Source organism: Phaseolus vulgaris, chromosome 5 (assembly GCF_000499845.2).
Source record: "Phaseolus vulgaris cultivar G19833 chromosome 5, P. vulgaris v2.0, whole genome shotgun sequence".
Taxonomy (NCBI): Eukaryota; Viridiplantae; Streptophyta; class Magnoliopsida; order Fabales; family Fabaceae; genus Phaseolus; species Phaseolus vulgaris.
Genome location: NC_023755.2, coordinates 34,625,640 through 34,642,331, shown reverse-complemented (window position 1 = coordinate 34,642,331; position 16,692 = coordinate 34,625,640). Strand labels below are relative to the sequence as shown.

The 16,692-nt window shown below is 29.9% G+C and overlaps 1 protein-coding gene across 1 annotated transcript; it reads right to left on the bottom strand.

The window, feature by feature from the left end:
* Positions 1 to 10,643: 10,643 nt before the first annotated feature.
* LOC137834371 (uncharacterized) lies at positions 10,644 to 11,192 on the bottom strand. Its single transcript, XM_068642427.1, has one exon. The coding sequence runs from the start codon at positions 11,190 to 11,192 to the stop codon at positions 10,644 to 10,646; it is 549 nt and encodes a 182-aa protein (XP_068498528.1).
* Between the last annotated feature and the right edge of the window lie 5,500 nt (positions 11,193 to 16,692).

Below are 16,692 nucleotides of genomic sequence, written 5' to 3'. Positions count from 1 at the left end.
GAGAAACACTAGAGGAGACATTCGTCAAGGATAAACATCCTGGATCTTCTTTTCATGTCATCTCTGCTTGTAACAGTCATCATGTGTGGCTAGTTCTACCATTTGGGATTGGGAGTAATCTTTTCTAACTCTTATGTATTGAGGTGATATCTAAATACAATATTTTGTTCTTGATTGATTATTGGTATTATTGTTTTGTTTATAATGTTTGGTTTACCATGATTTAGAATTAGATTTGACTGGAAAGTACTTCTAAGGTTTTGACCTAAACGATATTGTTTAACATATTTAAATACTAGGAATATATTTGAAATGTCAATTGCTATCAACGTCTAATCTTTAATGATAAGTTGTTTTTATACATATGTGAGGAATCAATATTTAGGAAGCATCTTAATAATTTTATATGTGAAAAATCAATATAAATGAATTTTATACGGGCATCAATATCAATCAAAAGGGCACAATATTGTCATGCTAATCAAAATACAAAAGAGTGAGAAAGATGAAACTCAATCCCTATTTTTCCAATTGAAGCAAAACTCTTTGATTTGTTTTCCTGGTAATTATTGCCTTCATAAGAATTCTCAAACCAACTTTTATTATTCTGTTTTTATATTTAACGAATCTTGTACTTGAATATTCAACTATTTCTTGTGGGTTCGATATTCGTCCTTAGGGACATATTATTACTTCTGGCAATGTGGTGCACTTGCCGTAAAAAGTTATCAACAGTGTGACAAAAAAAGATAATCTTTTTAGGAGCGGAGTAACACTAGATAGCATATTGTGTGTCGTGTGTGGAGAGGATGAGGAAAATACATCCCATTTGTTTTTCTCGTAAAAGATAGCTTGGTTTGTTTGGAATAACTATTACAGGTTGAATGAGCTAGTTGTCCAACATTGTAACCCAAAATTACATTTCTAATAGTTTAGGACAATTAGACTATCAATGTATGCAAAATCAATTTAAGGTTGTGTGTGGGTGTTGTACTAAGGGAGATTTGGAGACAAAGGAAAGAAGTGGTGTTCAAACCAATAGAAATTTTCATCCTAGCCCAAGTAAAGTCTTGATCCTAGATAACTTATACACAGTGGTGTATTGATCGTTTAGCTGCTTGAAAAACGTTAAATAGTAATTCAGTTTCTCATAGTTCTTTTGGCAATTCTATTTTGGTTCTTAGCTATGAGGGAAAGCTGGTGGTTGTTGTTTGTGGAATGCAGGTACTTACTTAAGGAAGCTAATATTTCTTGGAAGTTTTCAACTTAGAAGAAGTTATTAGAAGAAGGGATAAAATCCAACAACAAATTATCAATTCTTTTTAGAGTCAGAATGGGAGGAATTACAAATATTCAGTGCAGAGACTTACTTTGGTGGTCACTTAAGTGATTACAAGATGTTGTGTATATCATAAGAGCCAACTGAAAGCATTTTTTTTGTTGCCATATTTTGCAGATTTACTAAGTTTTTGTTTAAGCAACAACTCCATATATTTATGTTGTTTGTAGTTTTTTTAGAATTTTCACTTAATTAAAGGAGTATCAAGTCTAAACACATGCACAATAGTATTTCTTTTGTTATTGTTTTGATATCTATAATAGTTGGAAAAAAATTTAGAGTTTAAATGACATTGTGCAGGTTTAGGTATATCACATAGTGTAGAAATGTCCTCAAGTAAGGGCCTAGAGCTAAAGGGGATGTGTGATCCAAATCCATATTGGCTTTACCACACTAAAAGACTGAGAACTAAGACACTTGATGTATTTTTTTGTGTAATAAGATTGGAGCATCCCTTAAATGTTCATTTTATTCTTTGTTAATAAAAATAATAAAGACTTAATAGTGATACTCGTGTTAATCGAGATCAACACCTCATAGACTTAACTTGACTCTATAAATAGGTTGATCATATTCAGGACAAGATACGCATTTAATAACATTTATTACTTATAATCATTAAATATTGAGTACTGACTTAAACGTCGGAAGAGTTTTTACAAATACCCATGTGTGTCAACCACCTAGACCTATTCAGAATAAAAACAAAAAAAAATATAGACGGACAATTTGTAACGAGACATCTGACTTATAAAACTATATATATATATATATATATATATATATTTAAAAAGAATACCATAACTTTAGTTTGTCTTCAATCGGATATTATCTTTTAAGAAAATAATAATCAATAAAAAGAATAATTTTCAATTAGATGGAAGTGAAAAGAAGAAAAATATTATATTTGATAAAGATTAAAAATCTAAAAAAAATTATGACAAATCATCTATGTAACTCGAAATTCAATTTGTTCCCTAAGATTTACGAAATCATGGATCGACTAATGCACTTAAACCATAAAATTGTTGAAGCTTCGGAATAGGAAGAAGAACATAAAAAAAATGTGTATAAAATAATTCATTTCAACGTGTATTATTGATCATTTTAAAAAATTATTATTATTAAAAATATTAAAGAGAAAATAGAAGATAATTCCATATTTTATCTAAAGATAATAAACATAATTAGAAATAAAAACTATAACAAAAATATCTTTATTAAATAAAATAGTTAAATGATATTTTTATACATTTAAATCTCAAGTAAAACAATCATACAACATATAACACAACATAATATAAAATATATTAAAAAAAAATCACGAGAGCCAAATCCCCCAACCCCAACATATGTTTATTTTCAAAACTGATTATAAAAAATATAATTTCTACTTACGTCTCTATTTGCTGAATAAACGTGATTTTAATACTGCGAAAATGAGACGAGAAAATCAAATGTTTGTTGAGTTGAGATTAACTTATTTTAAATAAAACATAAATATTTCATAAAACTTCTAGAAATCATATAAGCGCGGTTGTTGAAATCACTTTTAAAAAAGTCCAGTACTGTTGAAACTTAAGGTTCATGAACATAATCTGATGATCGCGATTTGCAAAACTAACTTTCCTTAAGTTTGATTGACTTATGTTATGTACCTCTATGCAATGAATAAGAAAACATAAGAGAAATGTGAAACGTGACGTTTTCCATGGTGAGAGAAATCTAGTATGATACCTTACGTGGTCGTTTGCTTCTAACGTGATTCTTCCCTCACTTTTATAGTACGATACCACTGCTTCTAATTCTACAACTACTCTTTCATTCTCTTCCCAAGCAACCTAAAGCTGCCACTGCACCAGGAACTTCTACTAACTCTTTCTTACAACTACTTTCTCTTTTCCCTCACACAATCTAAATACTAAATCATTTTTCCCCTTTCTTTCTTCACAAGTATGACTCAGAGAAACCATTTTTATGTACCAAAGTATTACAGAGAATTTAAACAAATATTTGTCTGTTTGCCTGTCTCATCCAGAAACAAACATGTTCACATTCATGGGCCCAACTCTAAACATCTAAATGCTTCTTATTTTATCACTTAGGCCTCGAACTATAAATAAGTTTATGGTTCAACAAACCAAAACGAAGCTGAGACAGCCTAATTATTGACATAAACAATTTTTTTTACTATTTCCTATTTCTTTTTTTTTCTTCTAATTTTTTTATAAAATTCAAAAAAAAATATTATTTTAACAATTATATATTAAAAGACACTAATATATAATTTTGATTAGAGATAATGTAATTTTAAAATTATTTCTCTTGTTATAATCTGGTAGGGTTAATATATTATCACTTAAAATTCAACCCCAATTAAAGTGGACCACACCACTTATTAATATTTTATTTATTTACTTTTATTCATTATTGTCAAATTAAATAGGGTTGGAGATCCACTAGAGATAAGAACATTTCATTATATATAAGTGAGTGCAAACTTTTTCTTATAAATCGGTTTTATGAGGTTGAGTTAAGCTTAAAGTTCACTCGTAATATGATTTTATAGTCATTTTGATCTTATCCTAACGAGTGTTTGTTAGACTTATATATTAAGTCACTCGCTATCGGTCCACCCATAATATGTTGTTTCACGCGTGAGTTGTCACTCTCAACGTGAGGGGTGTGTTGGAGATCTCACATAAACTAAAAATAACAACATTTCATTATATATAAATAAGTACAAATCTCACCTTATAAATTGATTTTATAAGATTGAGTTAATCCTTATTTAATAAATAGATATCACTCTTTAGAGTACAAAACCATTGCGTCCATGTCCTCCCACTTTGTGCCGCAGAAAAGGGGTCACTCTTCAAAGTCTCTATCCCTACCACATTGATAGTGGCACGGTGCATTCACTCTTATAGCTAGGGACAACAAGGACATATATATATATATATATATATATATATGAAGAAGAAATGAATGAAACATAACGTCATTATCTGTCTCTACCATGAATGTGTAGGGCATTTTTCAGAATGGACCTTCACCTGTTGCAGTGATCTAATCCAATATTTTTAACCTATTGTGTGAATCAATGAGAAAAAAGACTTTTTCTTACGTTTTTTTATTTCTTTCTTTATGTATGGCAGTCCTCAGTGGTTGCCATGCCACTCATTAGTGAGGGTACGTGTTGTTCACATGTGTAGAAAATATCTGTGAGCAATTAAGGTCTTGTGTAGGTTATTAATACTTGTGGGACTTTAATTATTTTATATCTATTTATTTTAAATCAAAACTTTGATTGATTTTATGTTTTGAAATGGTTTCTATTAAATAAGCTACAAACTAAGCTCTAATTAACTTGAATATTTAAAATATTATTTATTTATTATCATTATGTTGTAATAAACTCTTGTATATACTCTATATATAAGAATTGCATTTTCACTAATTAAGATCATAATTTTTTTTTCCTTCACATTTTTTTAATCATATCAGAAACTTTAGCTTATTGTAAATCAATCCATATTGAAGTCATTTATTCAACCACCACCATTTGAATATTTTATTCTTAATCTATTAACCATGTCACATATGGAACAAACTATCCTGCATGCATTACAAGACAATCATGAAATAAAAACCAATTTTTAGATACCAAAATAATTAGTTGCAATAGTAATTAAATTAGAGATCATTTTAGAAACTAAAAAAAAATGGTTTATAAATTAGTTTCTATTATTATTAAATAGTTTCTAAATTGGTATCTAATTAGCAACCAAGGTTTTAGAAACCAAATATAGAAACTAAATAATTGGTAGTTAACAATAATAAAAACTAATTTAGAAATCATTTTTTTTTTAGTTTCTAAAATGGTCTCTAATTTAATTACTATTGCAACTAATTATTTTGGTCTCTAAAAATTGGTTTTTATTTCATGATTTTCTTGTAGTGATGACAAGTCCAACTCAATGCACTGAAGTGCATCTCATCTAGTATCTCCAAAAGCCACAAGTTACCCTTTTATACTTCGAGTCTCTACAACACACTATTGGAGAAAAGAGGTATATAGGTCTAGTTTAAATAGGTTTGTTATCTAATAAAATATGGTGACAATTTTGTGAATAAAGGCAATAGATAATGATTATAATTTTAATTATTATTTAATTAAAAATAGAAGATATAGACGACAGTTTTGTGGGAGAACAATTCCTTACTCGTTGCATATAGATAACGATTTTAGGAGGAATCGCCACTTATACTTGAATATTCAATACAAACACTAGTGCAAAATGTATAAACAAGTGCGATTTATTTAGTATGGCTTTGCGTTCAAACGCTTTCGTAAAAAATGCGGTGACATTTTTGTAATTAAGTTCATTTACGAGTGCGGCTATTTGTACAACCGCCCTTGTAAATCAAAACACTTTGATTTACGATGGCGACTATACAAATAGTCACCCTCGTAAATCAAAACACTTGATTTACAAGGGCGACTATTTGTATAGCCGCCCTCGCAAATCAAAACGCTTGATTTACGAATGCGGCTTTACAAATAACTGCATTCTTAAAACTTTTTTAACCCTAATTCAGAAATACGTCATTTACGTTTTGATATTTTCATTTCTCTCGCGCTTCGTTTCTCTTATGTGCTTCATCCATTAAATGTGTTTCCTCTTTTCTTCCTCTCTTCTTTGCATTGTCTTCGTGTCATCGGTAAGCATTGTCTTCGTGTCATCGGTAAGCATTGTCTTTCTGTCTTCTTCTTCACCATTGATTTTTTTATGTTTTGTGTTTCTCTTATGTTTTGTCTTATATCATTGCTAATCGGTATGTATAAACAATTTATAGACTGATTTTTTTCGTATGTAATATCCATATATAAATCCATAATTACATACGAATCTAAATCCGTATGAAATAATTAATTAGTGTGTAATGAACAAATTTCTTACGGTGATTCAGATATTGTAATATGTCGACAACATTTCTTATTAGTGCAACATTAATATTTGAAGGACACCCTCAATTTTATGGTTAAATTGGGAAACCATGGTGTGAGGCTACAGCTCGGCAAAGAGTAAATCTCAAAGTTATATCAGGAAGCTTATCTATGGAGTTCTCTAAAAACAATATTCTTGCAGTCGTGATGGATCAAATATGCAGGTTTTGGAACCTTGTAGCTTTTGTTATATAATGTAAGGTCTAAAAATATATAAGTGAAATCTCACAGATGACTTTGGGGTGGGACTGGTAAGGGAACAGTGGAAAACTGACCTTTCTTTATTTTTTTATAAAATAAATTTTAAATTAGTCCTAATTTATAATTAAAATAGTTAATGACTAAAATATTGATAGTTAATTCAAATATCAATTTAAAAAATAGTTTACAAATTTTTATTAATAATAAAAATTATTTTAAATATCAATAATTTTTTAGTTCATAAAATAGTATTTAACTTAGGTAATATAATAACTAATTATTTTTTATTTTTAAAATTAAATTTTATTTAATAATTTAAATATAGTGAAAAGTTCTGGATTTTTAGTTGAAATTTATATGCATGATTTTTCATTTGACATTATTTCAATCATTTATTTGTTAATCTAAATTAAGGTTACTTTCTACTTGACGATAGTCACAGAGTCAATATCAACATGACTATTTTTTAACAAGTGTCAACTATATCTTTTGTTGATATATTTTATGAATTTTTGTTAATTTCAGCAAAAATTATTATCATCATTAATGCTATTTTTTTTTAGTTGGTCAATTTTTTTCTAATACAAAATGAAAAATATTTTGTCCAACCTTTATTATAATTTTTGTGACCAATGACATCTAAACAATACTCTTAGCTATCATTATTAAAAAATTTAACCAAAAATCTCTTACTAACAATGTTGGAAAAAATAATCCTTCATTGAAATCAAGTGCAATAATCATGAGTAGCAATAACCTAAAATAATTTTGGTTGATGCTATAAAAAAAACTTTATCCAAAAAAAAATCTTATAAACTTGGACTAAAATTCAACCAATGTACATTAAAAAATATTTCGAATGACATTTTTGGATTATTAAATATTATTTAATTGTAAGATAATTTTTTCTATATTTTATGATAATTAAAATATTTTAATAAAATAATAAATTTGAATTATTTTATCTAACAAAATTATTTTAAAGAGTAAACCAATTATTTAAATAAATTATATATTTACTTTTATGAAATTCGTATAATTAAAAGTTGACTCATCGAAGAATTTATTTTATTTGGAATCCAATTAAAACCTGAAATTTGCACAACAGAAAAATTGACAAAAAGTAATCAGCTTTTTATATAATCAGAGATGAAACGACGTTGATGGTTAGGGACTTGGGCCTTCCTGATTTTTATTATTATTATTACTATTATATTAATTCTTAATTATTTATTTGCATATTTATATAAATATTTTAATTAATTATATATATTAATATTACAGTCAAGATGAATATTCTTTATTTAATGTAGTGTTTCAATAAAAAATACATAATTATAATAAAAAAATAAAAATTTTAATGATTGTAAATGAAGAAAAGATAATGACTTAAGATAAAAATATAAATAAAAAAAAAAAATACTTATGTAGTAAAAAATAAAGTACATTAAGACCTTATTAAAAAAAAATTAAACAGAACAAACAAAATTCAATAATTAACTTTAAATATTTATTTTTATTTAGGATTTTAAATAATATTATGAACTTTTTATTTATTTTAACAAAAAATTACATTCTTTAACGTTGTATCATAAAGATAATTGTATTTTTTGTTATTTCTAAGTACTAAAATATCATTTATTTGTTACTAATTCTCTTTCATAATGCTATTGTTATCACTATTTAAAAAAACATTAAAAAGTATAATGTGTAATCAAATTATTTTCTTAACATTTATTTGAGAAATAATTATTAATGAACATTTAGTAATGGGTCAAATTTATCAATATTTTATGCCTAGTTGACAAATAAAATTTGTTAGCAAATATTTTATTTTTCTATCTTCAGTTTTTTATATTCAAAATTACATGGTTTTAATATATTTCAGTATGCATAAAAATTACAATTTATGAGAATAAATTAAATATTGAATTATCACCATAATTTGGTGTAGTCTAAGCTAAGATACAACAATTTTTTCTCTACCTTTCAATTATCTTGAAATAAATTATTTTCCGATGTTTATAATTATTACCTGTTACTACAATGATTTATCTTTCTAATCTCATATTTGTGTTACGACAAACAAGAATTATAGATATAAAGATATAAATCATATTATTTTACTTCCTTAATTTAGTGAATTGGTTAGGACGAAGTATTCCTTAAATATTCTATAAAAAATATTTTTTATAATATTATACATATTTGTTTGTGAAAAGTATACTATTATTTAAGGGTGCCCACAAACTACTTTTAGTGTTTTTTATTAATTTATTAAAGATTTTTAATCCAAGAAGCTTCATTTGTTGAAGGAGAAATCATCATTTAACTTTTTCTTCTTTTCCATTGTGGGGAACAAACACATAATAATTTAATCTATAATTACCATCTTCATTATCAATTTAGTGTTCATGAGTGAGAGGTCTTGTAGTGAAACAAAATACACCTCTAAATCATAGGGGCTCTCTTCCATGTGATAAAATCTCATAAGCACTATGCAATAGCTAATAATAATTAATAAAATAAAATAAAACGGTTTATCTTTTCAATCTCACTTTGTTTATTTTTTATTTACTTATATACTATTAATTAGAGTACATAATTCTAAGAGTAATAACATTGCTTTCTCTCATTCTCTTATTTACTCGTATATATAACTTCCTTAATAATTTATCTGTTTTGATTTAAATATAAATTTATATTACACTTCAAAAATATTTATTATGAATTAAAAATATTATTTATTACTTTTCATTTTATAAAAATAAGTATACTAATTACTTTAGCTAATTAACTCCAGTTTAAACTTTTCAATTTTTTCATTATTTTAAAGTTTATATAGAAGCAGTTGCCAACATATAAAAAACTATGGGCCTTCGCTCCAATAGTGTTTAGGCAACTTCTTCCTGCACTTCTACAAATTTCTTCCTGCACCCCATCACTTCAGGAAAAGACTGTTTTGATCCCTTTAAAAAATAACCTCCGAATTGTTTTTTCCGAAATATTTTCGGAACGTCTTTTCTAAAACATGTTTTATGAATTCCAGATTTATAAATTCGGAAATAAAAAAAATGTGTTTAGAAAAGATGTTCTGGAATGAGTTTTTATCTTTATTCTGAAAATATTCTTTCCTTACGAAACCATTATTCCAGAAACACCTAAAATTATAAAAGGTAATTTTGATATTTTTGAAAAAAGTAGGGGTTTATAACCAGTGAGATTTTACTTCCTATGAACATGCACCTTATTATTAATGTGAAAATACAAAAAGACCCTCTTTAGTTTTTAATATTAGAATACAATTTCATATTTAGATTTCCGGAACACCGATAATAGTATTTCTGAAATATATTTTTGAATTTTTTTTAATCACTTTTCTAAAATACTTTCTGGATCGTATTCTGGATTTATCTATTTAGAATGAGATTTTAATTTTTAATTTCTTATTTTTAATTATAGAATAAAAACAATTTTATATTTTCAAAAATTGATAGATTAGAAGTTATTTTTTATTACAAACACTTTGACATCCCTCTTTACTACATAAGCCCACCAATAAGTCGTAAGTTAGAAGTCGCCAGATAAATCGAAAATGGCTACAATAATGCAACATATTCATAAAATACAATCCTTTTTACCAAGGAAATTTGTTTTCGACCGTTCATATACAGGTATTTGAAAATGTAATATATTTCCATAAGTATAATTTCATTAAAAGTAATATGTTTTATATCGCTAGTTTTAATAATTTTTAAAATAATATTCACATTTTTTTTCATTTGTTTATGTACATATATTGTTCATCTTTTAACTTGTGTCTTAAAAAAATGACAGCTACATGAATATCTCTGTATAAGTTTATTTACTAAAATAAATTAAATTAAATAAATATCTAGAATCTATACTATATATATATGATCTCCTCTTTCATTATCATTTTATTTTATTTTAATTTTATCTTTATATTTTTATTTTAAAAATATATGAAAGAAATATGCGAGCAACCTAGAGTGCAATATGCGAGCGACCGAGAGTGTAGTATGCAAGCGAAAGAGAGTGAGTTTGTTGTTGTTTGTAATTCGTCTAAGATTATGGAAGCTTTTCGATCAAGAGTTCAAACATGAATTCATCTGTCAAGGCTATGTTTTCAGCTTTGATATCTTCAAGCAGGTTCTGATATTCATTTATCTGGATTTTGATATTTTTGCCTTCAATAATCTCCCAGCGGTAGTAGTTTTCAATCACGAACCTTTGTCTGACGACGTCTTCGACAATATATTTGAGGATAAAGGAATCCCAAATATCTTTTGCTTCCTTGTAAGAAGCACAGAAATCGAACAGATCTTTAGATAACGCACTGAGTAGGGTGTGACGACATACCTTATTTGCATGAATCCAATCATCAACTTGTTTCGCAGTCGTGCTTGAGTTTGGTTTAGAAGTCGTAAGTGCAAAAGCGACTTCATACATGTCCAAAAGGGTGGACACGCGTTCTTGCCAACATCGGAAACTCTGACCGGTGAGGACTTCAATTTTTAAGACATCCGAAAATGGTTTCCCAAAGATTGGTTGTGTTGTGGAAATCACATTTGACGTTTCTGGAGCAGAGTTGTTGTTTTTGTCCCTCTTGTCATCCATAAGTCCTTATGATTGTAGTAAAAGAGGCTTCAAAACACAAACAAAATTGATTTCCCGAGGCGTGAGTGATCACTGTCAGTAAGGACTTATCCGTGGTGTATTGCGCAAATCCCCCCAAGATACAACAGGAACTTCACGGAAAATTTTGAGGATCAAAACTAGCAAGTTACTCTTAAAAGAGTAAAAACCAATAAACCCAGAAATATTATAATAATAAAATAAGTAATGAAGAGAGAGAAAGTAAAAAAGGTGAAAATGGAGAAAGGAAGATGAAGATGATCGGTGGTGCTATGAAGGAGATGAAGAAGGTAAGTGAGTGAGAGATGTGCTCTTTGGATGAAGGAAACCCTTGTTTATATAGGGAAAATGTAACAACCCTAAACGACCACAACCCACATTCCAACCATTGGCGACACTACTCCAGGTTCGAGCTGCACAACCTCCCGAGATGAACGAAGTCTTCGAAGGTCCGAGTCTCGCGCTTTGCCCTTGCAGAGATCGTGAGAGAAGAGAAACAGAATGCTTGTACGAGGGTTTCCACAAATCGTGCAACAAGGAAACTGAACTCGTCAGCGGGATCCGTAAATGCGAAACACTGAGAAATCAAAGTTGGCGAGAATACAACGAGTGCAAGATTCAGACGAAAACTGTTTCAAGCGACCCCGAGTGCAGTATGCGAGGACCCAGAGTGTAGTGTGCCAGTGAGGGAGAGTGAGTTCGTTGATGTTTGTAATTCGTCCAAGATTGTGGAAGTTTTTCGATCAAGAGTAAAGACACAAATTCATCCAGCAAGGCTATGTTTTCAGCTTTGATATCTTCAAGCAGCTTGTGATATTCGTTTATTTGAATTTTGATGTCTTTGCCTTCGATTATCTCCAGGTGGTAATAGTTTTCAATCACGAACCTTTGTTTGACTACGTCTTCGGTAATATATTTGAGGATAAGGGAATCCCAAATATCTTTTGCTTCCTTATAAGAAGCGTAGACATCGAACATATCATTAGATAACACACTGAGTAGGATGTGACAACATACCTTATTTGCATGAATCATCAACTTGTTTCACAACCGTGCTTGAGTTTGGTTTAGAAGTCATAAGTGCAAAACCGACTTCGTACATGTCTAAAAGGGTGGACACGCGTTCTTGCCAACGTCAAAAATTCTGAGCGGTGAAGACTTCAATTTTTGAGACATCCAGAAATGGTTTCGCAAGGATCGGTTGAGTTGCGGAAATCACATTGGACGTTTTTGAAACAGAGTTGTTGTTTTTTTCCGTCTTGTCAACCATAAGTCCTTACTATTGTAGTAAAAGAGACTTCAAAACACGAACAAAATTGATTTCCCGAGGCGTGAGCGATCACTGTCCGTAAGGACTTCTCCACGATGTATTGCGCAAGTCTTGCCAACGTCAAAAATTTTGACCGGTGAAGACTTCAAGTTTCGAGACATCTGGAAATGGTTTCGCAAGGATCGCTTGAGTTGCGAAAATCACATTGGACGTTTTTGGAGCAGAGTTGTTGTTTTTTTTCGTCTTATCAACCATAAGTCCTTACTATTGTAGTAAGAGAGACTTCAAAACACGAACAAAATTGATTTCCTGAGGTGTGAGCGATCACTATCCGTAAGGGCTTATCTACGGTGTATTGCGCAAGTCCCCCAAGATACAACAGGAACTTTCTGGAAATTTCTGAGGATCAGAACTAGCAAGTCACTCTTAAAAGAGTAAAAACCAATAAACCCAGAATTATTATAATAATAAAATAAAATAATGAGGAGAGAGAAAGTGAAAAAGGTGAGAATGGAGAAAGGAAGATGAAGATGCACGGTGGTGCTATGAAGGAGATGAAGAAGGTGAGTGAGTAAGAGATGTGCTCTTTGGATGAGGGAAACCCTTGTTTATATAGGGAAAAAATGTAACAGCCCCAAACGGCCACGACCCACGTTCCAGTCATTGGCGGTACTACTCCAGCTTCCAACTGCACAACCTCCCGAGATGAACAAAGTCTTCGAAGGTCTGAGTCTCGCACTTTGCCCTTGCACAGATCATGAGAGAAGAGAAACATAATGTTTGTACGAGGGTTTCCACAAATCGTGCAACAAGGAAACTGAACCTGTCAGCGATATCCGTAAATGCAAAACACCAAGAAATCGAAGTTTCCAAGAAGACAACGAGTGCGAGATTCAAGCAGCAAACCGCTTCAAGCGACCCAAAGTGCAGTATGCAAGCGACCCAGAGTGAGTTCGTTGTTGTTTGTAATTCGTCCAAGATTGTGGAAGCTTTTCGATCAAGAGTTCAGACACGAATTCATCCGGCAAAGCTATGTTTTCAGCTTTGATATCTTCAAGCAGCTTGTGATATTTGTTTATCTGGATTTTGATGTCTTTGCCTTCGATCATCTCTTAGCGATAGTAGTTTTCGATCACGAGCCTTTGTCTGACGATGTCTTGAGCAGTATATTTGAGGATAAGGGAATCTCAAATATCTTTTGCTTCCTTGTAAGAAGCATAGACATTGAACAGATCATTAGATAACGCACTGAGTAGGATGTGACGACATACCTTATTTGCATGAATCCAATCATCAACTTGTTTCATAGTCATGCTTGAGTTTGGTTTAGAAGTCGTAAGTGCAAAACCGACTTCGTACATGTATAAAAGGGTGAACACACGTTCTTGCCAACATCATCAATTTTGGAGACATCCGGAAATGGTTTCACAAAGATCGGTTGAGTTGCGGAAATCACATTTGACGTTTTCGGAGCATAGTTGTTGTTTTTGTCCTTCTTGTCAGTCATAAGTCCTTACGATTGTAGTAAAGAGACTTCAAAACACGAACAAATTTGATTTCCCAATACGTGAGCGATCATTGTCCGTAAGGACTTATACACGGTGTATTGCACAAGTCCTAGGATACAACAGGAACTTCCCGAAAAAAATTTAGGATCAAAACTAGCGAGTTACTCTTAAAAGAGTAAAAACCAATAAACCCATAAAATTATAATAATAAAATAAAATAAGGAGCAGAGAGAAAGTGAAAAAGGAGAAAATGGAGAAAGGAAGATGAAGATGCACGGTTGTGCTATGATGAAGATGAAGAAGGTGAATGAGTGAGAGATGTGCTCTTTGGATGAGGGAAACCCTTGTTTATATAGGAAAAAATGTAACAACCCCAAACAGCCACAACCCACTTTCCAGCCGTTGGCGACACTACTCCAGGTTCAAGTTGCACAACCTCTCGAGATGAACGGAGTCTTTGAAAGACCGAGTCTCGCGTTTTTCCCTTGCACAGATCGTGAGAGAAGAGAAACAGAATGCTTGTACAAGGGTTTCCGCAAATTTTGCAACAAGGAAACTAAATCCGTCAACAAGATCCGTAAATGTGAAACACTGAGAAATCAAAGTTGCCGAGAAGACAACGAGTACGAGATTCAGGCAGCAAATTGTTTCAAGCGACGCAGAGTGCAGTATGCGAGCGACCAGGATGTAGTATGCAAGCGACCCAAAATGTAATATGCGAGCAAGGAGAGTAAGTTTGTTGTTTTTTGTAATCCATCCAAGATTGCATAAGCTTTTAGATTAAGAGTTCAAACACAAATTCATCTAACAATTAAAGTGGGGTATGCTATTTATTTATATATATATATTTGATGATAACTACCTCTGTTTTAAATTTGAGAAAGATAATGTTAATAACTTTGAAAGTCACTTAACTGAAGTGGAATACAATCCCATCCCAACTCTTACTAAATGTGATGGAAAGTTTTTCTCTTCAAAAAAATATAACAACAATGCATTCTTTCATTTTGTAATTTTTTTTCAATCCATTTTATAGTTTATTTCACGTTTTCATGTCCATTATATATTACGATGAAATAAACTTCTTTCCTATTTTTTTAGAGTGAATAGATAGATATTAAATTATTTTAATCTTTCTTGTTTCAAAATATGAGTATCCAAATTCAAGAGGGTGGTTAGGAACATTTTATCAACTATGAAGTAGCTATAGAAAAGAAATGTTATTCTATTAACAATATACCTAAATATTTATTTTTGTAAAGTTAATGTAAAATTGGTTGAGCATGTTCTTTTTATGTATATAAGAGTTTATGGTATCTGAAATACTTGTTATGCTGGACTAGTATTAGTATAGTGTTACCACAAGATGCAAAGAATCATTTCTGACAACATAAAGCCTACTTCAATAAAAAAAAAGTGTGGAATATGCTATAAAAAATATTATTTAATATGTGTGGAAGACCGAAATAAGTGTGTCATGGAGGGAAAGGAGGTCTGTGAAAACAAAATTCTTCAAGATATTATTTTTCATCTATGGTAATGGTGGTAAAGAGTGAGGACAAAATCAGTTATTCTATATTTTCCTATTAATGCTTTTATATTGGACAGTGTTTAACAAAACTGTGAGGGGAGAGACTAACGTCAATATTAGATTCACATTATATTATTTAATTATTGTTGTTTCTATGATTTATATAGTTTTTTTTTTTGTAATTTGTTCAGTTATATATAAATTTATTCATACCTTTTATATATATATATATATATATATATATATATATATATATTACGGTAAATATACATCAAATAAGCAAACATCTAATTTCAAGACTTTATATTCTTCCTTCTTTATATTTCCTTTCCATGTATTTTATATCAACAAAGCTTAGGTAATATTTGACTCAGTTTTTATTTTTTTAAATAAAAAGGCTAGTAAAAAAATTAAGAAAACAAATCTAAAATAAATAACTTTATTTTAACAACTGTAAAAAAGGTAGTCAATTTAGTGACTTATTTGTCTCTGCTCCTTTCTCACTCTCTTTACAAAAATCCTATGACTCAAAAATTCATTATTTAAGAAATTTAACTTAAAAATTATATAATAAAAATTAACTTCAAATTCAAACCTTTATTAAAGTTAGAGTAAACTCTTCTTTAAAGTATGTTGGTTAGTCAACTATAGAGACTAGCAACAACACAAGACTCCACCAGTGGGAATGGTTCAATGAATGCATTTTACCTCTTTATCTATGCACTTTACAATCTAGCTGCATAATCAACCATTTGCTAGGTAACTCCCCAATCTGTAATTATTCACCCTCTCTTCCCATCTATTCCACCCTGTTACATTTGAAGGCACTGCAAGCATTAAAAGGGTGCATGCAAATAAAACACAAATATAGTTTTTTACCCAGTATGATTTATTCAAGCGTTTGATTTAGTAAAAAATTTAGGCTAATTGCTATAAAGAAATAGTGTCAACCAGTCCTAAATATTAAAAAAAGGCACAATTCAAAAATTACGCAATTTTTTGGACTTAAGTAGGACCTAGTTCGTATCGTATTACACCGTTCCTTTAACAATTGGAAGCTGATTTCACTCGTGGTTAGAAACATACATACAAATAGAATACTACCACCATTTTATTGGTTCTTGTTTTTTAACCATCTCGTAATTCTAAGATAAAAATATTACTTTTAGCTAT